This window comes from Nothoprocta perdicaria, unplaced genomic scaffold (assembly GCF_003342845.1).
Source record: "Nothoprocta perdicaria isolate Ctin4 unplaced genomic scaffold, notPer1 scaffold_25, whole genome shotgun sequence".
NCBI classification, from domain to species: Eukaryota; Metazoa; Chordata; class Aves; order Tinamiformes; family Tinamidae; genus Nothoprocta; species Nothoprocta perdicaria.
This window is the reverse complement of record NW_020455477.1, coordinates 2,131,666-2,156,360: the sequence shown is the minus strand read 5'-3', so window position 1 is coordinate 2,156,360 and position 24,695 is coordinate 2,131,666. Positions and strand designations below refer to the sequence as shown.

Below are 24,695 nucleotides of genomic sequence, written 5' to 3'. Positions count from 1 at the left end.
CCATGTCTAGTCGGTGCGGCGGGCGCGCTCGCGGCTATTCCGCTGGGAGCGAGGCGGCGGCGGCGGCGGCATGGCCGGGCTGCGCCGCGGGGCCGCCCTCTGCTGCTGCGCCCTCGTCCCGCTCCTCTTCGGCGTCTGCCGCGCCGTCACCGGCTCCCGGGTCTACCCCGCCAACGAAGGTGAGCGGGACGCCGCACAACTTGCGCGGCGCTGCCCCGCGCGTGCCGGGGTGACCGTTCGTGGCGCGGCTCCTCGGCAGGCGCTCGCGCCGCTAACGCCTCTTGTCTCCCCTCTCCGCAGTGACGCTGCTGGACTCGCGCTCGGTGCAGGGCGAGCTGGGCTGGATCGCGAGCCCGCTGGAAGGAGGGGTGAGTGCCTGCGCTCCGGTGCCGGCCCCGTCGCGGCGCCCCGCGCGGGTGCGGGACGGCGCCCGGCTCGGCGCGGCCGCGAGCGGGGCCGGGTCCCGCACGCGCCCCGCGGGGCTGCGATAAGCGGCCGGGAGAGCTTTGGCTTTGTGCTGCGCGAACCGTCCGGGGAAAAACGCCGGCGGTGTGCTCCAAACTTAACCCGCCACCCCCGTCCTTTCAATATTAAAATAATACAGCAGCTTACTGCGCTTAAATAAAAGTAACTAAGTCGAACTGATTGAAAAAATTGATGTGTTGAAGGAGCGGGAGCCGCGCGCAGCAGCGCTCGGGATGCTGCAAGTGGAATCCGGAGGGTTGGGAGCCTCCAAGGGGGCAGAAGGTGCCGCGCGGGAAAGGAGGGACGGAGCGGAGCAGGGTGTCCTGCGGCCCCCCCATTGCCTGGCCTCAGCCTGGCCACGGGCCTTGTGCTGCACCCCAGCCGCCCCCAAAGCCTCTCTTCAAATAACTAAAAAAAGGAAATTGGGGCAGGGATTGGCAGTGCCCGCTCGCTCGCTGCAGGCAGTTGTCCTCACCTTCCCCTGGTGTGGGAAGGGAGGGATCTGCGGTGCCGAGAGTCAGGCTTCCTCGTCAGTCCTTCACCCTGCCCGGTTAATAAAACAAGGTCTTTCGTTTGCTCCTCCAAGGGTTGCCTCCACTATCTGTTGAAATATGACCTAAATACTAGTTTTACTAAATTTTAGTAGAATTGCTGACCAGAGAGGAGATATGTGCTATTGGTGCCCATTGGATTCCTCCTTTGCCTCGTTTCTTCTCTGAAAGGTACTTGTGAGTTAGAAGGAAAGATCTGCTCTATTGTGGACCTGACGAGTCTCGCTGAACCTACAGACGTGTGTTCTATTTTTAAGTCAGTAGTGAAAAATTTAAGAGTACGTGGTCTGTCTGTGAGAGACTGCTTGGAAAGCATTTATTTCAGCTTCATATGCTGCAGATTTAGTTCAAGCAGCAGAAAAGGATTCTGACTTTCCTGTAAAGGGTCTGTCCTTCAGCGCCAGCAGGTTTCTCCCTTTGCCTGTGTGCCCCTTGTTGTGTGCTCTGAAGGATAACTCGTCCTCCCGGCTCGGGAACGGGCTGCTGTCGATCTGTGGAGCTGCGTGAGTAAGAAGTGCTGGAGATAAACTTAGTCATTTAGCGGTAATCAAATATATAGTAGCCCTGGGGGAATTAATGAATTGCATTATAAATGTAATTAATGATTTACTCTTGCATTTCACAGCTGAAAAGCCTGTTTTGAGCCCAGATTGCTTTACTTGGCATCATTAAGCTGTGGAAAGAGTTGAATTCTAAAAGTGAATTTCAGCTTGAAAGCAGAAAGTTAGGGTTTTGACCACATACTTAGAGCTACAGATCATTTGCAGTGGCTGGCAACTCGGAGCTGTAGTTCCTTTCAGCTGTGGCAGTGCTTTATGCTGAGGTTTGCTTTTAGTGGGTGCTTCAGCAAGAGGAGACCTGGGTCTACATGTTCACATGCTGTACAGGGGTATGTTAAGGAAGTGATTGAAAACTTGCTGAATTTAGCTGCAGCCCATCCACTGGCTTCAGTGGTCTCTTGGCTGGATCTTACAGTGGCATCCTCTGCTCTGTTGTATAAACATAGTACAGGAAATCCCATGGACAAATATTATTTCCCTCTGTTTCTTCCTTTCTCTTATGCCCCACACGGTGTAGTTAGTGCTGGCATTCTGAAAATAAGCAGCATGGAAACTAGTGGGTTGTGAAGATGATGATATTATACCAACTAGCTCTGCAGCAGCTGTAAATTAAACAGCTCTGTTGTGTTACTAGCGCCAAGTTACTCTCTCATGTTGCTAGATGACTTTTTCCAAGGCTCTCATTTCCTATGAGGAGGAGTGATGTGCAGAGATTTTTTTTTCCCCTTCCTTTCCCACATCCCTTCTTAATTTGCAGTTACCTCTAGGTGGTAACTAAACCATTCTTCTCCATGCTCCTGGTGACTCATGCTGCTAACTACTATCACCCTATAAACGGATTCTGCTGAACTGGAATCTCTTTGCTTAAAGATCACTTGCATAAGAGCAGTGCTTGTGAAAGCAGCGCGGCTGTTGCACGTGAAGCTCCCCAACGTCCACAGCACCTCCGCTTGTCAGAGCGGCGGCCGAGGTGCCTCTAGGAAGCGTCCCTAAGGCTGCAGTGGCTTTCAGGGAAAATGTCCGTGTGCTTTGTTGCACAGCCTGCCACTCGGCTGGCAGGGAGCTGGCACCCACCATACGCTCTCCCACCCCAGCGGATCTCTCTTATTTGGCACCACTGTGAGTTTTCTTGTGAAGAAGGTCCCTTTTCCCTCTGTGTTCCCCCCTGAAGGTCCAGGAAAGCACCATGCTTAGTTTTCTCCCTTATATGATTATGATAATCTCTCTTGAACATTTTTTTTCAAAGCTGTTTCTTAACTTTTCTTCCCTCTCTAAGTTTATTGCACCGCGGAGCTGCTCGTGTGGGACCCAGTCTCTTTCCATGCTTTCTTTGAATTAAGAGCTTTTGTTGCTCTTAATTGCATTCATTGCTTGTAAGTTCTGGTGTTTCCCTCTGCCTTGGAAGAAGATGCTTGAAATTGATGGAGGGGTGTAAGGGTCTTAAAGCCTAGTGCTGCCCCCTGCTCCCTTGGAGCTTACTTAGAATATAAATTCAACTGCCTTTTTCCTGAAAGTTCCTCCAAGGCATGTGTAAGAGTCCCCGTCTTCCCATGCTTCCCAATAAGAAATTCTGGATAGGGAGGTTTTGGCATTGTTGCTGATGGGCGGCTGCAGTTTCTCTTTACCTGTCCATCCATCTCTAAGAGCCACTGAAGTCAAGGAGCCAGTTCTGAGTGAGCAGCTATTTCTGCCCGGCACCAAAGCCACGACTGCTCCCTGGCCGTGTTCAGGCTGTTGGTTCCTGGGGACACAGTTGGAAGCTGAGAGCAGAGTTAGGGGGTGGGAATGTGGATGCGTTACCTGCCTTCGGTGTGGCAGGTGGTCCTGGGGCTTGTGAAGTGCGGCTCTGCAGCCCTGGGCTGGTGCAGCCCTCCGGCCTCATCTGTAGTGCAAATGGACACAGCTTGACGGAGTATTCCTGTGTTAGTTCAGCAGGTCTTGTGCATGCGTGTGTTCTTTGAGAGGTGTTTGACCTGACTGGGAGCTCTTCTCCCATACAGCTTTTCTCTTAAGGTGCAAGTAGCTGAGGATTTGCTTATGCCCGATATCTTCTTCTGTCTGTTTGTTTTCCTGTAGTGGTAGAGGGAAGAAAATGCAAACTGAGCATTAGCATTGGAAGGGCAGGTTAAATCAGCTGTGAAGCTCTGATGTTCATTTTAGCCCTGATGTGTTTTTCCTCCCATTTCCCTCTTTGCAGTGGGAGGAAGTGAGCATTATGGATGAGAAGAACACCCCGATCCGCACCTACCAGGTCTGCAACGTGATGGAGCCCAGTCAGAATAACTGGCTACGAACGGACTGGATTCCCCGCGAGGGGGCTCAGCGGGTGTACATTGAAATTAAGTTCACTCTGAGAGACTGCAACAGCCTGCCGGGTGTCATGGGAACCTGCAAAGAGACTTTCAACCTCTATTACTACGAGTCCAACAACGATAAGGAGCGTTTTATTCGAGAGAGCCAGTTTGCCAAGATCGACACCATTGCTGCGGATGAGAGCTTCACCCAGGTGGACATTGGCGACAGGATCATGAAGCTGAACACAGAGATACGGGACGTGGGGCCGCTCAGCAGGAAAGGATTTTACTTGGCTTTTCAGGATGTTGGCGCCTGCATCGCTCTGGTGTCTGTTCGTGTTTTCTACAAGAAGTGCCCGCTGACAGTTCGTAACCTGGCGCAGTTTCCAGACACCATTACTGGGGCTGATACCTCCTCCCTGGTGGAGGTTCGTGGCTCTTGTGTCAACAACTCGGAAGAGAAGGATGTGCCAAAAATGTACTGTGGGGCCGATGGCGAATGGCTGGTGCCCATTGGCAACTGTCTGTGCAACGCAGGCTACGAGGAGCGCAACGGTGAATGCCAAGGTAGGACCCAGGACGTGGTGCTTTCCAGTCGGGTTTAGCTGATGCATAAGTGACTTGGAGGTTGGAGTAAGTGGAGTCCACTCAGCAGCGCCTGTGGGATTTGATGAAAAAGTCCCAGGAGCTCCAGGTTGCAACAGCAGGAGTATCATAACCTGAAGTAAATGATACTAATGTAACAGGGTGAAGGCAAACCACGTTTCCCAGCAAGCACCTTAGTTTGAATTGGCTTATGATGGCCAACAGTATGTGAAAGGCTGGCTGCAAGACAGGGCAGCTGGGCTAGCATGATATAGAGAAATAGAAGTGTTAGAAGTTTTATCCAAGCCATATTTGTTGAGCACTGAAAATTGTGTCTCCTTTCGAACCTTGTACTAGGATAAGAACCTGTTGGGAAAGAAAGTGTAGTTTTAGCTGATTTACTTTCCCTCTTTGGAAAGAGGAGATCTTTGTTTTGCTTCTTACGGATTTTTAGTGCTAAATAACCCTTTGATATCTGACACTGCTGTCTTTGTTAAATATTTTCATTTCTCAGCGGATCTCTATTGTCAGCTTGATAATAGAGGTGCTAGGATACTCGTAGAAATGCTCAAAGTCTCTTCCTTCTCCCCCCGCCCTTCCAATCCTGTGTGTCGCAGAACTAGGGATTCACATTTTATTTAAAAGATGGATCATCCTACAAACAAACAAAAACACCACACAAAGCACTAAAAAATCCCCTATATTCTCTTCACCACCTCTTTCTGCAAAAGAGCAGTAATGAAAGATTGGGAGAGAAGAGCGACTAACGGTATCTTGGACCACGGTTGCTAAACCCTTGCTCATCTAAGCGTAAACTAAGGTTAAACTTGGGTAGCTTCTTGCACAGTTTTTCAGTGGGATTAATCGTGCATGATGGTCAACTGTTCGTTGATTTGGATCCATATTTTTGGAGAAAATGATTTTGTTTCAGATTACTTTCCTTCACTCTCTTGGTGTATTGTTTGATGGTTTGTTTTCTCATCTTGGGGCTGAGGACACAATAGTAAAGCAAATAAGCAACTGCTTTTGTGCTTCCTTCCTAAGGAAACAGTGTCTTTTTGAATGTCCTACTCGGTTTCTTTTAAATGATAATTTTCAGTCAATATGAAGTTCATTATTATGCATTGGAATTAAGCTTTGGCGGGGAAGAGGTGCTAAGCACGAGCTTCAGCCTTCATTTGTAGTGTTTTTGCTAGATGGAAAACGTCTAAGTGCATCTTAGCAGCGACAAAATGACAATAGGCTGTAGTGAGAATTGAAAAATGAGCAGTGCAGTGACAGAGCATCGTATTTAGAGTCAATTACTCTGCCTTTTGGAATCCTACCAGACGCAGCTGAAGAGCTGTGTATCATTCGACACAAACACGTTGAATGTTTGTGCTGGATGGGTGCGCTCCGGGGGGACCATTGGTGACCAAGGAGCTGCTGTTTTCACCAGTAACTTACGGGGAAACTTGTTAGCAATTTACAGCCCGGGCTGTGAGAGGGGGTGGAGAATGGGAAAGGGGAAAAGGTATTTTGGTTTATTGCATGGAAATTATTTTCCCCTCTCCTCAAGGGCTGTTTGGTCAGTACTGGCCCGCATTAACAGATCTAATGGCATGGAAGGGAGGAGGTAATTGCATAACAAATCCCATGCTGTTCCAGGGAGATTACTCAGGGGTTTTCTGGTGCGCAATAGGAGTGATGGTGGATGTCTTTGGAATGCACCTTGGGAATGAAGGTGCCTGGTTACGTTGCCTGCAAGCTTCTAGCAGCACCCAGAGAAGCTTGGGCTCAGGAAACCCCATTAATGTTTCCCAACTTGAAGGAAAACCAACTGAGGCGATATCTGGAAAGAAGAAAACCACTCGTCAGCTGTTCTGCAGAGCAGAGCTAACTTGTGCCAGCTCTTTGGAGGATTTGAGCCAGCAAGTAATTTGAAAGCGCTAAACCCATTTCATCAGTGGTTATTTGTGGTTTCCTTTTTCTAACATTTGCCGCTCTGCAGCCAGAAGAGTTTCCTGGGAAGCTTCCCTAATTTGTGAAGTTTACCAGAACTTTGCCGTTTGCTCTCTGGTTTCCAGGAGGAGTTTCGAAGCACCCTGGCCTTTGACACTGCTGAATGAGATTTGCCATTTTCTGGCCCCGCTTCACTTCATAGTTCAGCGAGCGTTCTGCTCCGGCGGGCTAGGAGGGGGAAGCGGGGCGGATTCCTGTGGATTTGGAGCAGAGGAGGAGGAGAAGAGCCCTGGAGTTTGGTAAAAGGCTGCCGAGGAGCCGGCGCGGGGCTAGCGAACAGGTTCCATCTCAATCACTTTTCAATGGGTCAATTGTGGCAGGGCAGATACAAAGAGGTCAGAGGTTGCCCGTTTCCTCATCCATCTTCCCGGCTGCTCCCGGGGTCACAGTTAGGATTGATTAAGATCTTACTCTGGACAAAAGCCTGCGGCCCAAGACGCCGCAGAGGGTTTGCACTTGCTGGGAGAACGTGGCGACGCTGGCGCGGTTGTTCCCAACGCTTGTTCCAAGGTTATTCCAGCTCCTGATTCTACATCTTGGGTTTTTCTTTGCTCCTTTTGATCCGCTTCTGGTGTGTGTAGGGGGAAACCTAATTGGAAGCCACTATTCCTCCAAAGTGGTTCTTATAATGGGAGTTAATGACTCACCGACCTTCAGTGGGATTTTTCTTTAAGTGTGTATGTGGTGGGGAGGGGGGTGGAAAATAATCCCACAGATTTCTTCTTCCCTTGACTGTTATTTCTTTCCAGCTGGCTTTATTGATAGGAACTGTCTCAGCGAGCACCCCTGTGTACACAAAAAGGCAAGGCAGGAAGCGAAAGGAGCTAAATATTTAATGGAGCTCTGTGTGGGAAGCTCCACAGGTGCGTTGCAGCAAGGCTCTGCCCTCTTGGTCCCATCTTTGGGAACATTAGGTGGGACAGAGTCTTTCCTTAGTGTCGAATTTGCAGCTCTGAATGTGTGACGAAAAAATAATCTTACTCTTATGGCCTTTGATGTTTCTGTTCTTGTATGGGCGCTTGTCTTGTTTCCTTTCACCAAATTTCTCCTGCTGTTGGCTGTCCATATAGGCAGGAACACGTGAGGAATATTGGTAGAGGAGCATGAAATTATCCTAACGGGTGACCCACTTCAAGGCTAAGGTAATCGGTGCTCTAGGGCAGAGCTGAGGCACAGAGTAGCTTCTAACTTTGCTTGTATCATTGTCATTTAAATGTTGTTACATATTAATACGATGTGGTTTGGCTTTCGTTGCGATTTCCTTGTGATAAAATGCATATCTCTGTGCTCAAATGGGAGAGAAAAAACAGGAAGGGAGGAAAGGCAGATTAAAGAAGCAATAGACTGCAGCCATCTGTGATGATTTTGATGCTGTGAAATTACAAATCTCAATTTTAGACCTGCCATTTAGTATAAATATGTGAGACAGTCGAGATTTTCACTGTGATATTGTAAAGGTTATGAGAGCCAACAGCTTTGTCTTCATCTACACTTGCTTTTGTGAGCTGTGAATCGGCCAATTGGCAGAAAATCCAGTGTCATTTAAAATATGGCTCAGTTCTGGTTTCATCTCACTGCCGTTTTTAGAATTTTCCTTCTAACTTTGATAAGCGCTTCCGTAAGAAATAATAATTTGATAAGATTCCTTTTATCTCAGCAGCAGCTTTGAAGAGTAGCTGTGATCAGTGAGAGCGGCGCTTGAGCTCGCGTCACGAGAGAACAATTTAATTAATAGTTTCCCTTTGCGAAGCCCTTCTGGACGGTGGCTGCTCCGGGGGCGGCAGCACCAGCTTGCTCTTGCCTCCCCTTATAGCCAGGGACTGTTTTTAGTCGGGATAACAGCGAGCAGTCTGGCTGCACGGAAGGATAATCAGAAGGGTGACTAAGACTGCGCCGAGCTGAGATTTCACTGAAAGATGTTTTTTTTTCTTCCCCAGATTGCTTATTTTTGGCACTGGAGAGGGGGAAAATGCACAGGCTTGATATGTTGTGATTTGAAGGAACGAGCAGACAGAAGCTGCCAGGAGGGGCATGGGAGCGCTGCCGAACAGCCTCGTGCAGCTCCCGTGATCCCTAAGGAAGAGATTCGCTGCTGTTCCCGGGAGCACTTGACGTGTGTCCCAAGGGACTCGGTGCCCCTGGAACGATGTGTGGATCCTGTGGGGTGCCCTCCTTGCTGCCGATCCCAAGCGGGGCTGGGGCTGATCCTCTCTCCCAAGGAGCATTCCTGGGAAAAGGCTCCTGCTGCCGGAGAGGAGACCCCGCTCGCAGCCTGGACATGACTCCGGGTGCTGCTGGCGTCGTGGTCAGAGGCAGCTCAGCAAAGCCCTCCCCTCGAGCCGAGCACAGAGAAACATCTCACGGCACTTTGGGACACTTTTATGGGGTGTTTGGGCTTTGTTTTGCTGTCTATGCCTTTCTTAATCTTACTCGATAACTCGTTTTGCATGTGATGGCTCCAGTGTCTAGAGTTTGGCTGCTTAAGGGTTATTTATCTGCGACTAAGAACATGCTCCACTGACTGGGTCTTTATTGCTGTCGTGAGGAGGAAAGCTGAAGGAAACGCTCAGTGGTACCTTTTAGTGCTGGGAGACTTATTAATTTAATGCTTGGAGCATTAGAGAGAGGCCCCCAGACTTGGTGCCTGTTTCACCTGGGCGCACCCCGCGGTGCCACCTCCTTTGATCAGCCCGAGGAGCAGGTGAGGTCACCCGGCCCCGCGAACCCGCCACAATTAACACTCCCATGACTAAGTGGACATTTTATGAATATTCAGGGCCTGCTTCCCCTCCCTGGGAAGCAAACGCGTTGGTTCCCTTCATTTTCCTGCCTTGGGAGACGAGGAAGCTCTCCCTGTGAATGGGGATTGGCAGCTGTCGGCCGCTTTGCCTTTTGCATGCAGCGAATTCCTCATTTGCATCTTTTGTATAGGGCCCTATGCAAAGCAGGGCACCCGTTTCCCCCTTCACAAAGGAGATGAGCGCTTCCTTTGGGAACCCCAGCCAGCGAGCCCTTCTGTTTATGCAGGACTCCGAGATTTGGGTTGGATGCAAACGCGCTGCGTTCCCATCCCAACCCCTTGTGTGAGGGATGCGGAGGGTAGAGTTTGCACCGTGCCTCTGGCAGCCCTCTCCCATCATGGGAAAGGGCTTCCCGAATTTCCAGGCCGCCTTAGGCAGCACCACGTGCCTGGAGGTGCCAGGAGCCCTTCCCTGGCACAGGGGAGACTCTTCTCTCTTAAGCCTCCTGATTCCACAAGAACCCGTATTTTGCTTTATTTTGGCTTTCCTGGCTTTCATTTCTTTTTAACTTTTCTTTATTTCAACTTCACTTAAAATTGCCTTTGGCTGGAAATAAAGCTGAGGCTCATTAAGTGCTCCCAAATCACAGGCTTGTTCGGGAAGGGTTTGTTGAAAGGTTTATTGATATAAGTTAGAACACGTGCTGCATAAATGCACTATGTTTCTTTATAGTACCGGTTTTCATTCTGCGCCTTTATAAATCAGTAGTGTAAAATTGGAACCCTGATTGTGTTGGGGCTGCATTCCATAAAAAATGAAAGGGAAAAGTTAGGTTTGGGATGGGGGGAGTCCTTTTTTGGGATGTGCAATTAGTGTTTAACTTGAAGGTAATTTCACAGGGGCAGTAAAGTGCTCAGTGTGGAACCTGGTGCATAATTAAACAGAGGAAACGCTCTTTTACAACAACAAAGGAACGTGCAAAAACTTCAGTTTTGCTCGATTAGTCGATGGGGAAGGGAGGGGATGCAGTTTAAAGAGTAATGCGGAGGAGCCATCAAGGTTAAAGGAAACCCCGGTGCAGCTGGCATGTGCTTTAGCTGAGGGAGCAATGAGAACCCCTGTGTGCTGGGAATCCAGGATTCTTGCTGCCGAGGCCCTTCCCGCGTATCCAAAGGACTGGAATTCCAACCTGGAATGCTGGACACCTCCGAGTGTCCTTTGAAGCGAGGGGATCGCTGGTGACCGCTTGCCTCGCGTGTGGATGCGCCGTGCAGCCACAGCGCGGAGCGGCGGCGCAGTGGCTTAATTACCCACATAATCCTGTTTGCTTGTATTTTTAAACTATGAAGTGCAGGGTAATTATTCAATTCTTAATAGAAGGCAAATGGCAATGTAAACAATAATTAGGATGTTAGACTAATGCGCTTCAAAGCAAATTGGATTTTTTTTTCATACCATTCAGCATGGAGCCCCATGAAGCTCACAATTTAGTGGCGAGGCAACAAGTTGCACTTTGTCCGTGTTTTATGGTGCCATCTCTTCGTGCCGAGGTGCTGTGAATAGCAGCTCGTTATTCCGGAGCTCTGCTCTGTACTGGTTGTCAGCTCCCGGCTTCCCATGGTCCCAGGATGCTTCATCCCAGATTCATTCGTGTGATCCCGCAGCACAGGATGGGTGAGCGGGGAGGGCAGCTCCTCTTGGGCAGCTTTCCTGCTCCCTGCCCTTCGGGACAAACGGGCTTTTCCCAAAGGCTGGGGCTCATTTGCCATTTGAGCCGGGATCCTACCAGCAGTGGAAGCTGCTGCAAGTGAAATTCCAGCCTCTTGGCCTTGAAAATGTGATTTAGGCTGTGGGTCAGACCTGGGATTTTTCCTGCCCGTTAACTTGGAGAGCACTCCTAATTTTCACGCCTCTGTCTCCAGTTTAACTCGAAGCGCCAGCAAGTCACGAGCCCTGCGAAACGTTTGATTGATTTCTGTTCCTCTCGTGCGTGTAACGTATTTCAGTTCTTCCCGAGCCCATTAATTAAACCCTGTCATTGTATCCATTGCTTATGTTGTATTTAGCCGGTGATCGAAGCCTGTGTGTGTTGGGAACAAAGGCAGCGGTCAATAACGCTGCTGCTTCCCTAAATATTGTAATAACGCTGCTGTGACCTGGGGCGCCCTGTCTGGCCTCCGCTGCGCGTTCTCGCCGGCCTGAGTGGGCTCGACAATCGGCTTTGCTTCTCCCATTATCAGCATCTGGAGAAAGGCCGGAGCATCCTCCGCTGTCGATGCTGTTTGTGAGCTGCAGAAATATGATTTTTAGCTAGGCACTTCTTGCTGAGCAGGTGCAGAAAACATTGGGACACTTGAAGAGGCTGCACATATGTGTTTATTTTATTATTTATTTTAAATCCCAAAGGCTTCTTACCAGGCTGCATTGCAAAAGCCTCAATGAACAAGTCTGTTTCCCCGGCAAAATGCGTCTCTGGGCAGATGAGGACCCTGCCGACTGCTTCTGTGGGCTTGGTGCTTCTATTCATTCATTTTCAGTTGTTTTCTGTCGTTGAACAAGACCTTGCTGCTTGCAACATGATTTTCTTGGAAGTGTCCAGCCTGAGCAAGGCCGCCACCAGGTGAAATTAGCCTGTTGGGGGTTAGATGGGAGTACTGGGCATCGTTGGAGGCTCTGGGCTGCACCCGAGCATTGCAGGGTGCTGTCCTGGTGCAGGTGGCACCTGATCTGCTGCCCGGGCTCCTTCAGGAATGGCTTTTTGAGAACAGATTCAGGGAAAGCCCCAGCTTGGGAAAGATCAGGCAGCTCATGTAGTTGTGGAGAGGATTAGAGGGAAGGTGCAGGGAGAAGCGGGAGATGGATAGGAGGGCACAAACAGCCCGAACTCCTCCTCAGATGCTGGCGTGCAGTTGGGCAGTGCTTGGCCGCCGTGCGTGGATTCCTTTGGCTCGCTGAGCAAGCACGAGCTGGGCAGCGGCTGCGCGGGCAGTCCCGGGGCTGCGGGAGCCTGGCTGCCGAGGGGCTGGCTCGCGCCCCAGGGAGGTGGCCCGGGGTCCCCCGGCATGTTCCCTGCTCGAGCCCGTTTTACACTGTGGCGGTGTCCCCTGCTTGTTTGCTGCTGAAAGGTATTGACTGCTCTGCCCTTCTCACTGGTTTTCTGGTGGCCAAATCCCTGCGTTTTGGTGTGGGCACCTCCAAGACCTTTGGGTGGTCCCGCAATGTCCGTGCAGCCCCTCGTGCTCTAGGAAATGGCTTTGGACAGGGTTTGGTTAAAAAAGGAGCTGCTTCTGTTCCCATTGCATCCGGAAAGGCCTTTGCCTGTTTGGGGAGGCCAATCCCTGCTGGTTTGCTGCCCCTGGCAGTGCTTGGCGCTGCTTTGCTAGCATGTCTTGGTACTGCTCTAGGAAGCAGACACAGCCCTGCTAGCAGAGCTTCGCCTGTATCCACTGTAATGTTAGAATAACAAACAAATAATTGCAATAATCCAAATTGCACCCTGGCCATTCTGAAACAGAGATTCTAGAAGATACTAGAGGAGGAGATACTAGAAAATACAACCACTGGATTGTGTTGCTGTTCCTTTTTTGTGGCTCCAGCATTGCTTTTGCACATCTGCCAACTCCCCCTAATCTCTGAAGTGCTGAAACAGTTATTAGGCTGACACATTTTGTCCATTCCTAATTAGTCCTTGGATTTACTCATTTATTTTTGTGGAGATCATAAGTGTCCAGCATAGAGCTAATAAGACAGCAGAAATTGAGACCGGGTCCCTATATGCAATCCACCTGCTCATTAATCAAGGCCTCTCCACTTAATGAGAGTACTTTCCAGGTAATATTTAATCTCAGATAGCAATAGTTACACTTAATGCACCAGGGCTCGTTTTGCAGTTTGTTATGGAAGACATTCCGTGTTGGGAATCTTTCCCCTCTGCTGATCCGAGACCTACAGCTCTGTCATGCCCAGCTGCATTCGGAATAACCCCCCTGCTTCTGGAAACCCCCAGCGGGTCTGAACTTTGGGTGCAATACTCCTTAACAAAGGACAGGGTAATTTGGTGAGCGCAGTGTAGATATTTGCGCGGTGCAGATGCGGCTGGTGGAGCACGTTGCTTTGGAAGGACTTCTGTGGTTCAAAGGTCTGTCTGTGTGGGGGACACATAGGAAAGGTGAAAGGAATTGGGTGGTGATGCGAAGAATGTGTGTGAGCTGCGGTGCATTGGGAAAGGGCCAGGAGATGCCCCTGTAGAAAGTCCTCGGTGCTAGTTCTTGTTGGAGGCTGAAGCAGGGAGACGGGAGGGCTGATCCAGCACTGAAATGCCTGAACAGCAGGGAACTGCCTGTGTTTTAATAGGGATGTGTCCGAGGGGCAGTGGGCAGCTTTGTGGAGCGCTCCAGTTCTGTCAGGCTGCGCCTGGACACTGACTGCTCCGAGTTGGCCATTCTGGCTCCGGAGGAGCTGTAACTGGGGTGTGAAATTGGGAGACAGTAGATCTCTGCTGTAGTGTGGGAGATGGATTTCTGCTTTCCTGCAATTAGAGCAGCCCTGTGGCCCGAACTTCCATACTAACTGCCTTTTTTACTGGTGTTGTCATACAGTCAGGAAACCTTCTTTAGAGATGGTGGTAATTGGACCTCTCAGGACACCTGTATTGCAGCCTGAGTTAAAAAGCAGCAGAGAGAGGACAGGCATTTTTTCCGTGGGTGGGTGGTTCAGCTCTGCAAATTCCAAGTGGCCAAGTTAACTCCTGAGCAAACACTGCCTTCTGTTTGACTTTGTAGTTTGCCCTTTGAAATACAAACACGTTTGCCAATCGGCAAAGTCTCCCTTCCTCAGTCCCGGCTGACCCTGTAAAGAGAACTGTGACTGTGCAATTATTAAAGGTGAAGCCTCCGTTTCATCAAGTGCTGAGTAGTTTGCGCTTCTGTCCTGTGCGATGGTGAAGTGCCCTTCAGTTGGGCAAGATGAGGAGGAAGCTGCTTGTTTGGAAGGGAACTCTGCTAAAATCTGTGCTATGTTGTCGTCATCGTTGTTACAGCACCTTGTGAGTAGGGTGGAAAAGGTCACCTTTCTGTCTCGGAGCTTGGAGCACCTGTGAGATGGGCTTTGGGGTCTGATTAGGTCTTGGACAGTCTCACTTGGCACTGTCCAAGTAGAGCAGAGGGCAGAATTTGCCCTCTGAAAACACATTTGGAGGGTAATTGCTGCTCTAATTGCAGGAAGGTAAAAATGTGGTGCTTTGGCACCTTACCTAGTGCTTTCTGTTTGGTGAAATAAAACATAGAAAAAGCTTTTTTTTTTTTTTTCTTTTGTAGCCTTGCTAGAAAAAGCCTTTCCTAAAATTAGCAGAAAGTAGTGGCAGGTACCGGAAAAAGACCTGTAATTTTTCCCAGGGGTTTTTTGCTCTCTGTAGACTTGGACCTGGCTGGTACTAGTGCCCTAATTGATTCTGGATGGGGAAGTTGTCAGCCCAGTGGTGTGGATGGGAATGACTCATCCAAAAGGAACACTTGGGAAATTGAACTATTTGCTGGAAATCATCCCCTGTCCTTTTAGACATTTTTCTTTTCAGTAAATAACTTTAAAGCAGTAGAAATCTGGCCTGAAATTAATTTTTGACCTGTATGCATGGCTGATGCTCTATAGAGAGATTGAAAAAGACATTGCCAAGGTTGTTCAGTGCAGATTTGACCTGTTTTTTCTTTGTGTGTTAGTTTGTGATTCCTCTACTTCAGTCAGTGTGTGATTTCTCAAAAGATTTTTTTTTTAATGCTCTGAGCTCAGCAGTCATGAATCTTGCACGAAGGCCTTCGGTAACAAGTAAGTACCTGTGAGAGAGGAAACACAATTTCTCTAAGGGAGCACTTTGTATTTTGTTCCTCAAAATGGCTATTTGGAAGATACCGGATTCTGATTTTCCTTGCACATCAGTTAGTATATCCTAGCTGTATTCCAGAAGGAAATAACTGAAATAACAAAGCAGTGCCTCCTAAGTAGCCCAGACCTTGGATCCTGGATACGTAGGCAGATATGGGGGGCTTTGGTCTCTTGACCAGCACGAAGGGGCTGTTAGTGTTCAGTTAGCTTTGAGGAGCTGGATGTTTGGGTTTACTCAGAAATGAGGTGTTTCTTCCTTTTTCAGAGATGCTTACAGGTTTGGAAGCTGGAAACCTCTTCTACGTGTGCTGTGAACAAGATAAGAAATAATGGGGATAAACTGCAAGATGGGCTAGACGTGGGGTGAATATTCACAGCCATAGGGAACCGTAGCACCAGGGTGGATTGTCCAAGCACGTGGGAGAATTGCTCTCACTGGGGGCTCTTCAGAGCAAGCTGGGTTGGCGTCTAGTGGAGCAGCTGAAGTGCAGATTGGCCTCCTTGGAGCAAGGCAATAGAGTCCCTGGGGTCCTCTTCCGCAGCCGCCCCTGCTGCAGTAGCTGCACGGGCACCGCTGCTGTAGGCTCGCCGTGTTGCAGCCCAGATGCAGCCCTTGGCAGTGAGCACTGGGGCCTGGAGAGTGGCCGTTGGCAGGGACGTGGCAGGGCAGCACGCCCAGAGTTTGGCCCCAAGGAGTCCGAGTGCTGCTCCGTGCCCGTTCCTCCCTCCCGCGCCGCTTCCGTCGCCCCGTGTCCAGGCACAGGTCAGCACTGAGATGGATGCATGCAGCAGGCACAGGACTGAGCTCCTGGCCTTAAGTTGTGCTCCATTTTGGCTTAATTTTGCACTCCCTTCCACGCACTTGGGGTTATTTGGTAAATGTGTCTCTCCTTGTTGGAAAGGGGCCTCCCTCGCGGGCAGAAACCCGGGTTGATCCTGCCGTGCTGCACGTTGCCCACCAAGGAGAGCAACAAGCAGGTACTGACCACGGAGATACCGGGCACGGCCCTGGCTCTGCTGGGATGTGGAGGGAGATATTAAAATTGTTTACGAGGGCAGAGCTATATAAAGCCTTGCACCATCTTTGAGTTACGATACCATTACCTGAGCGGTGGGAACCAAGAAATAAAACCTTTTACCATGAAATATGAAGAGTGCTTATGACTTTGAAGTGTAGAGAGAAAGAAAAATGTGCACTACATTTTGGTACCTGTTTTTTTGGGCTGTTGCAGTGGGGTTGATTTTGTTTACTGGTGAAAGGTATAAAACAGATGGGCTTTCATTAATAATGTTTGTGCTACAGGAGGCCTCCTTTTACTAGTGCATTTCATTTGGGGGGATGCCAGTAACATACTCCTTTCTAAAGGCTCAAATTAACTATTTGAGCTTAACTGAATCTGGGATTATTTTTTCTCTCTGGCAGTAAGAAGCACTGGTACAAGCCCTGTCTCTTGGGGGATGTGTGTGTGTATGTGTTGGCTGCTTTTGTTTTTTACACCACATAGTGCTTTGCATCACTTGGTTGAGGAGGATTTTTCTGCCTGGATGTTACTACATTTAAGCCCAAGGAAGAGCCGCGTTGCCAGGCGGGCGCAGCAGAAGGATGAGCGTTGGAGCCGGGTTCATGAAGCTGGTTGCTCCAAGCGAGCTGCTGGCTGCTCTTGCCTGTCTGCATTATGAAAGGAACCACCAGGTTTTCAAGCCCTGAAAGCTGCCCCGATGGAAACTTGCAGGTAGTGAACCAGGGATTTGTGCATGTTTATTGAGGGGAAGGTGAGAATGCAGAGCATGGTTATACTCCCTCGTCTTGGAACAGCCTGTATTTCGGCACTATTTATAGTCCTTTACAGGTACTTGTCTCATAAAGCACTTTAGTGGAATTAAATAATACATTGTGCAGTTAAGTATCTGTAGAGGGAAGAAGAAGTTAAAAGCTGTCAACCACAGAGAAAAATGTGTAGATGTAAAGATGGGAATGGAGCTGGTGGATCAGAAAGGGAAGAAGTGCTGCAGAAAGCAGGAAATGCAGCATAGGTTTTCCCAAGAGAAGCTGAGAGCCAACTGGCATGATGAAAAGCAGCACATCAGTATTTATCAGAATTAACCTTCAGCTTCTTCAGAAGGTGGATTTTGTGGTCTTGCTGGTCTGCTGTTATGTCAGCAACTGGCACCAGGAGTTCCTTGAGTCTGAACATCTCTTGTGGCCAATGGAAAGACTCCCCTTGACTTTCATGTGCTTTGGATCAGGCTCAAAATGCAAATAGTCTTTCTCTCATCTTTTGAAGTCTTTAACATTTCATGGACTCCCTTATGTTATTGGTAATTTGCACCAGAGCTATTTTGCATGCAAATGAAATTTCAGCAGCAGCAGCAACTGCATTTGTGAATATGCATGCACACAAGAATCAAGTAAAGCAACTTCTTTTCGGTGCACCAAAGTGGAAAGTTCCCTGTAATAGTGGACTGTGCATTTTAACTAGTACTGTAATCTATGTATTGACAAATATATAGGAATAAATGTCTAAAACTGCTATAGTGTGCTATATAGGTCTATATAGAGCCAATTGGTTTGTATAAGTTGTGCACATTAGTGCATGTTTCCTACATGCAATTGGCAGTTATCACTAACTTGTTGCAGTACTGTAGATGTCATAAGTTTAAGGACTGTAATTGAACCTAAATTCACCAAGGATTTGTTTAGCAGATCAAAGAGTTAACATCAACCTCCAACAGTCATTTTGTTTGCCAGCATAAACTCATGAGCTTAGTGAACTACAGAGAGATTATTCATTTGAGCTAGATGAGTTCCTGCAAATCACAGGGTTTTAAGCTTTTAAGGAGCTAGAAGTGCCTTTTGTAACTGGCAGATCCTACTGATCTTAATATTAGCAGTTTCGAGTTCCTTACCTCAGAGGTTATTCTAGTGCTGTCAGCAGAGCGGGTTGTTTTACACTGCCGGGATTTACAGTGGCCCTGTTCACCTGGGGCTCGTTATTTAGTGAGGTTTTGATGCGAGGGAAAGGGCTTTCCCACCCCTATAGCTCTGATTGCCCCAGAGCCCCAGATGCAGGTCCAGGCAGCTGGATACCTGGTGTCTGAGCCCATTTGGAGAAGGCTGAAGCCTGGCCAAGACTTCAGGACCTCTGGGAGGCCCAAGGAGAAGTCCCTGCCTATCAGCCCGCTTGGGCCTTCTCGTCTCTTCTTTATTAAGTCCTTTTTTGTTTATTTGTTTAGTTTCACCATTTGCTAACCTCTCTGGTCCAACAGTTTGTTCCTAAGCTTCTATTTGCAGAGAGGTCCTGCCCCTTCCCAGTGGATTCTGCCCAGCTGGCTTCCCCTGGGAACTCGTGCAGAGGTTTTGTAGCCCCTCCTGCCTCCCCTGTGCCAGGAATGGGCAGCTGCACCCGACTCCCTGCTCTGGGGCTTCAAGGGCACGATCCCCTTGTGACTGTGGGAAGAGGAAAGGAACTGGTTTTTTGATTGCCCTAAGTCAGGCCTAGAAGAGCCTTCCATGGACAGATGCATCCCGAGCAGCCCAGGGAGGCCTCTGGGAAAGGGCTCTCGGTGCCCATCCCGCCCTGCTGGAGCCCTGGCCCTGGAGCCCCTCTGACTCGCACGCTCCTGCACTTGCTTCAACATAGGGCCCTTCCCAAGGCGCTCGGGCTCCCAGGCGGGCACGGAGCATGGATTCCTTAATGCTGTGAGCTGGGGGTTAGCTTTGATACAGGAGCTGTGTAAGCAATGAGTAACGGCCGCTTTGTGCCTGGCAGGGGAAATGCTTCTGCCAATATCCATCTCCAAAGGGTATCGGGTTCATTTTTGAACCCTTCCTCTGGCCAGGGTTAAAAGCTGAGCTCGGGCTGCCCATGGCATCTGCTCAGTTGCTAAAACCCCGCCTATCAGCTCATGCTGTGGTTGGGGGTTCAGCTCAAACCAGTCAGCGTCAACTGAGCGGGCTTGAAATTCCCCTTGCAAACACGTGGGTGCTGCTCCTAATTCCCTGTCCCCACTCTGCTCGCAGCGGCCCCGTGGTGACATCCCTGACTTTCCAGGACACCTCAAGGCGTTGCCAAATTAATGCACTCTGTGTCACCTGAGACCGGGAGCAGCCTTTATAAAGAAGCTCTGCAGAGGTGTCTTTCCATATGCGTGTTGTGTGTATTGAGTGTTTTATGCTCTAAAAAAGCCTCATTTTTTATCTGGAAGACCAGGAGCAGATTTCATTTTTCCTCCCTCTCCACACTTGCAATAACTTGTAAACTCCTCAGTGCAGGTGCAAGTCTGCTATTAGAGGTGTCTTTTAAGGCTGACTTGCATGCAATGAATTGTGGCAAGTCTTACTGGGGCAATAAGCAGAAATGGGGAATTACCCTCCCTCTGCTCTGCCCCCCACCCCAACAGTGAGGCTGGTTTATAACGCAGACATTTGCAGTCCACGCTCTGTTCTTTCTAATTTTTTGACACACTAGAGGATTTTTAGGCCATAATTGCCTTTTTCCACGGTCACGGAGGCCGTGCAGTGTCTGTGAACAGCAGTGCCACATACGTGTGGGGCTGCAGCAAGTCTAGCTTGTGAAGCGACTCGTAACACCCACCTGCAGATTGAGGGTATTGCACAAATCGGACTCCTTGTCAGCCTGCTCAGGGTGCAGCCCGTGGGTCTGGCTCTCCAGCTTGTGACTTTTATATCGGTGAGACTCCTTTAACAACCAGAATTTCAATTTGCTGCTTTTAATTTATATTGGTGTCAACATGAGGAGACTTGGACCTTCTGTTATTAAGATGTTTTCATGAGTAGTGATCGAGTCGGTGGTGAGTCATTACATCCATTTTGCGCTTTGAATTTTAATTGATTTATGGAGCTTGTTAAATTTTGTTTAGCTTGCTGCTTACCTATGAGTGATTATCTTCTCTATCAAAAACGCCACTGGTTCTTTCATCACTCCTCCTGTACGGTAGGACGGTTCTTAGAAACATCCAGGCAAGGTTTTATCCTGCGGGATTAATGTGTTGCAGCTTCAACAATATCATTGTGTCGCCTCGTTTCCTTTGTTTTGTTGCAGACGGATACAATGTTCTGAATGACCAGAACTTTCTAAAGATCAGCTAATGCACGACATAGATTTATCTAGGTCATACATTTCTAAGTGTGAGCAATGGCAATGAAACCACAGGGGAAGTTTTGATCTTTGCGTTTTTTCATCAGTTGCTAAGGGGTATATCTGTGTTTATTTAAAACAGTCATAACGCCAAGTTCCTTGGACGTGACCCCTGCAGCGATGACAGGCGCGTCACTCCACGGGGGGGTTTCCAAGTTGTTCTTTGCCCTTGCTCTACATAGAGGGATTTAGACCTTATCTGGGTTACAGGTGTTCCCTCTCTATATCTTGCTTTCACTTTAGCTTTCTAAAGTGCAGTGGCAAATCAGATTGCATTAATGGAAAACACCGTGGCCTAGAAAACAGCTTTTTCCACTGAAAGAATGGGCTGATGGGATCCGGGCTGGTGAGGAAGGCTATTTTGGACTGTGAAAAGTGCTGGATTCTGTAGGTTTGCTGAATGCCGTAATGTGATTTCATGTTCTTCTTTGTTAGTCATCTCTAGCTGCTGATGGTGGTAATGGATGTTGCTAATGTTAAATGTTTAATCAGCCAAAGTATATGTCTGTGTGCTTTCCCCTCGGAGTTTGAGAGGATTGTTATCCATCCTAAAAGTAAAAATGGTTCAGAGAAGGTGAACAGGGATCTGATAAATCCATTAGGAAAGCCTGTGAGTGCAAATGAATGATTATGGGAAAATAATTTGGATTTCTCACCAGCCACAAAAAAGATGCTTGCAGTAACCATTGGCTTGTCCTTTCTTCCTCCACTCTTTTTATGTCTGTTTAATGAGATCTGATTCAGACTAATTCCCATAATCTGTAAGTTTTATTCCCAGCTGAGGCCGAACTGTTTGGATGTCTGTTTAGACCTATATTTTTCCTTTTAATTAAGGCAACGTCGGATCCTTTTTCTTCCTCCAAGGCCACAACCTCTGTCCCAGTCCAGGCAGGTGAAGTTTCCCAAGCGTTTATCATTGCTCATGCCCCAGGCATCCGGACACACCTCTCTAATTGTCATTATATCCGCCCGTCACTGCCGCTGGCATTTGCTGACTTCACATTTCCACACAAATTACAGCAAAACTTTGTTTAACAAGTCACTAACTCTGACAGGGAAGTCCCCCTCCAGAGCCCGAGATGAAGTTTGCCCTTGTATTTGTGCCGCTTTCCTGCGGCTGGTGCTGGAAGGTCAGCGTCTGCTGGAATTGGTGCTCTTGGTTCCACCCGTGTGAAGGACTCTCTGACCCAGTGCCCCATGTGGTGGTGCCAGGGAGGAGCCCCTGGAGTCTCTCATCTCCTCACCTGGGTCCGAACCAGTGGGGAGGCTCCTGCCTCCTCCTGTGGGCAGGCACTGGTCAGGAGACATCAGGAGACATCATGAAGGTTGTGGGTGGATCGAGCGGAACTGCTCCCTTCAAAGAATGACCCTCCTTCTTCCCTTGCTCTAAGGCCGTTTGAGGTAAGGGACGTTTAATCTAGACCTAGAACTTGTTCTCGCTTTATTATCCATTTGAACCCCCTGCTCCTGCGAAGCCCTCCAATTACCCATGCAGGCGATGGTGTGTATTTCTCTCCGTGTACTTCAGCAATGTCACTAAGTGCTTGCGGTGTCAAAACCCACTTACTGTTGACAAAGGTGATTCGAGCCGTTCTCGCAGGAGATTGCTTATGTGATTGGGCATAACTTTTTTTCTTTTTTAAAAAAAGGCTCTGTTAAGTGGCACACTCACAAAAATGTAAAGCAGATGCATAAAAATAAAATACAGCAGAGCGTCCACCCTCTCGGTTAGTTGCTGATCTCATGTATTCGGAGTTTGGCCTGGCACAGTGCAAATTTACCGACCCATTAGTGGCTTCTGTTTGGCTGCACCTTCACAGAGGAGAAATACATGCAGAGAATAAACCTGACACATCAGACATGCCATAACTAATTCATTGCAGCCACCGCTTTCCCTTCTGCTCTGCCCTGCTTGAACTGCCTCAAGTTTTGATTGCACATAAAACTCTTGCCTTGGGTCTGCTAGAAAATCCTGTGTTTGTTTACTTGAGGCATAGCAAATGAATGTAGGCAGGAAAAAAGTAAGCATAGGATTTCAGTATATTCTTCTATGTTTCTGGTGGACTCATGAAGTTCTTGTTAATCTAGTGTTACAACAGTCAAGGACATCTGGCCAAAGCTGCAAGGCCCTTAGCTGTTCAGTGACCCCGATTTTAGTGATCAAAGGCCAAGTGCAAGCAGCATTTCTGTGCGGTGGACACAAATCTGTGGTGGCCACAGGTGGCTGCTCTGGCTTTGAGGACACTCCACCTGGAGTTGCCTGGTGCCTTTGGCTGCAGGGAGCTTGATGGTCACAGAAATACCTGAAATGTAGTGAAGTTTTGCAGGATATTTTTCTCTAAGTCAGGATGAATCAACTGATACTTGAAAAGGGGAAAGGGGAAAAAGGAGGGAACCATGGGAATTGGGAATCTGTACTGAAAGACAGTCCCACCTATCCAAATGTTTTGCCTGTGTAAGTCTACCCTATTGAGATTACAAACCTTGCTCTCCTAAGCCATCTTGGATGTGGCTGGGATGTTACCTGTAGCTCTCTGTGGGTTGCTGAGGCCAAAACTAAGTCTTGATATGGTTTAGTGAGAAGAGATAGCGGCAGCGCTCATGAAAGCTGCAGGCTAACAGCGCTAATGGTGTCAGGAAGGATGTGGGGTGACTTGGGAGGATGTGAGTCACGGCGGCAGGTGAGTGAGGTGAGACTTGCAGGCCTGTTTCTTTGCTAGGCCGATATTGCTGTGGCCTGGCCTGGAGTCAGGGCCGCGTTTGGCCCTGTCTAAATAGCTCTCTGGTTGCCACAATAAATGTCTTTATCTTGCGCTAATTTGCTTATCACGTAGATATTCATTGAGTGAATAGCTCCATCGTATCAGCCGTGAGAGCTTCCGTGCCAAAGCGTGATGGTATCACGGGGCTGATTTGCCAATAGTTTTGCAGAAGACGGATGCTTCTGCAGCTATAAGCAAAATGCTGTTTGTTTTGTCACTCGCGCCGAATCAGCAGCCCTGTGGCATCAAGCGGGGGGTTGAAAGGGAGGTTTTTCCAGGAGAATGGGCCCTGTGGGCCAGGTCGGGCTGGGTGAGCGCTTGCCTGCCCTTGGGCTGTGCTGGCAGTGAGGGGTGTCCAGAGCCCCACATCTGTGGGGGGCAGAGGGGCGCTGGGGACGCCCTCCCTGCTGGCTCTGCAGGAGGAACGGCCTCCACGAGACCTGTGTGAGTTTCCCCCAAGGAACCGCGAACTTGGCCGAGAGGGAGGAAACCTGCAGCTGGATGAGCAGCCTTCACCAGACCGCCTGCAGAGCCTTACGTTGCGTTAGTAACTGGGACAGACACCGGTTTTTATTGCGGCCAGAGCTTGTCCCAGATGGAATTCACCTCGCCGGTGCTTAGCGAGCCCCGTGCTCCCGACAGCACCCAAACCAGTGTGGTTTCACTGCAACGTGGGCCGCGCAGCAGCCGTGCCGTGGGCCGGGAAGCAGCACCTTGTGTTGCCCCTGCTCGTTGGCATCTCCCTTGGTACCCGCGTCAAAGGGGCCCTGTCACTGCCGGGTTTCCACTGCTGAGATAACAGGCTGCACTTCCGTGCTGCAAGTGATGTGCTTCTCCACAGATAATTCCCTGCCTTATTTATTGGTGGTAAAAGGCTGTCACAGACAAATAAGCGTGTTCTCACTTGACTTGATAATTTACATGCTATTGCTGGGGGTGATTTGTAATTTATACACGGAGAGGATTTGCTGATCTCATTAATAACTTTCCAAACATCTAGATAAGCCACTATCACTCTAAATCAAAGGCGCTTGAAGCAGCCAAGGTATTCGCCTGCAGGGGCTTTTGGCCTCCTCCTCTTTCCCAGACAACAGAGGTTTGACAAAAATGTGGGAACTGTCGGAGCACATTCCTGCTGCAGCCACCCCAAGGTGGGAGATTTCACCTCTTCTTGCTAAATTCTTCTTTTCCATTGAAAACCTTGTTGACAGGAGCAGTTCCTGTCAGAACTTCCCAGTTCTTTTGTTTTTTAAATAGGGACTGCTTGGAATGCCCATGCAGGCATTTCTCTTGACTTTCCGATGGAGAGCATCCTGCCAAAGAGGATGATGTGAAAGAGCTGCTAAGCAATCGCCACCCGCTTCCCCTGCCCGGCTCTGAAGGGAGAGCCCTGGATATTCCCTGCTGACTGTGCCAGGTTGTTTGCCATGAGATTTGGTTTCGTCAGGAGTAATCATCACCTCCCTTGTGTTGGCACCTGCTTATCTGGAGTGCTCTTTATGCATTTATTGCTTAATTAAGCCTCACAACAGCTTTTGGATGTATCTATTGTGCTTTTCATTGCCACCTCATAAGTGCATAGATTGAGACAGACCTGGTGAAGTTCATGGTGCTGGTGCTTTGAACAGCTCCAAAGCGGGGCCCCGAGGCCGCTGCTCTCCACTTTCTTAGCGTGAGCTCTTGTGCCAGAGCTGTGATCC

The 24,695-nt window shown here is 49.0% G+C and overlaps 1 protein-coding gene across 1 annotated transcript in view; it reads left to right on the top strand.

The window, feature by feature from the left end:
- Positions 1-112: 112 nt before the first annotated feature.
- EPHA4 (EPH receptor A4) overlaps positions 113-24,695 on the top strand; it is an 81,876-nt gene continuing 57,293 nt past the window's right edge. The window contains exons 1-3 of the mRNA XM_026040048.1: positions 113-179; positions 301-368; positions 3,774-4,437. Coding sequence (XP_025895833.1) covers positions 3,792-4,437 — 646 coding nt within the window. The 5' untranslated portion in view covers positions 113-179; positions 301-368; positions 3,774-3,791. The remainder of the gene's footprint in view (positions 180-300; positions 369-3,773; positions 4,438-24,695) is intronic.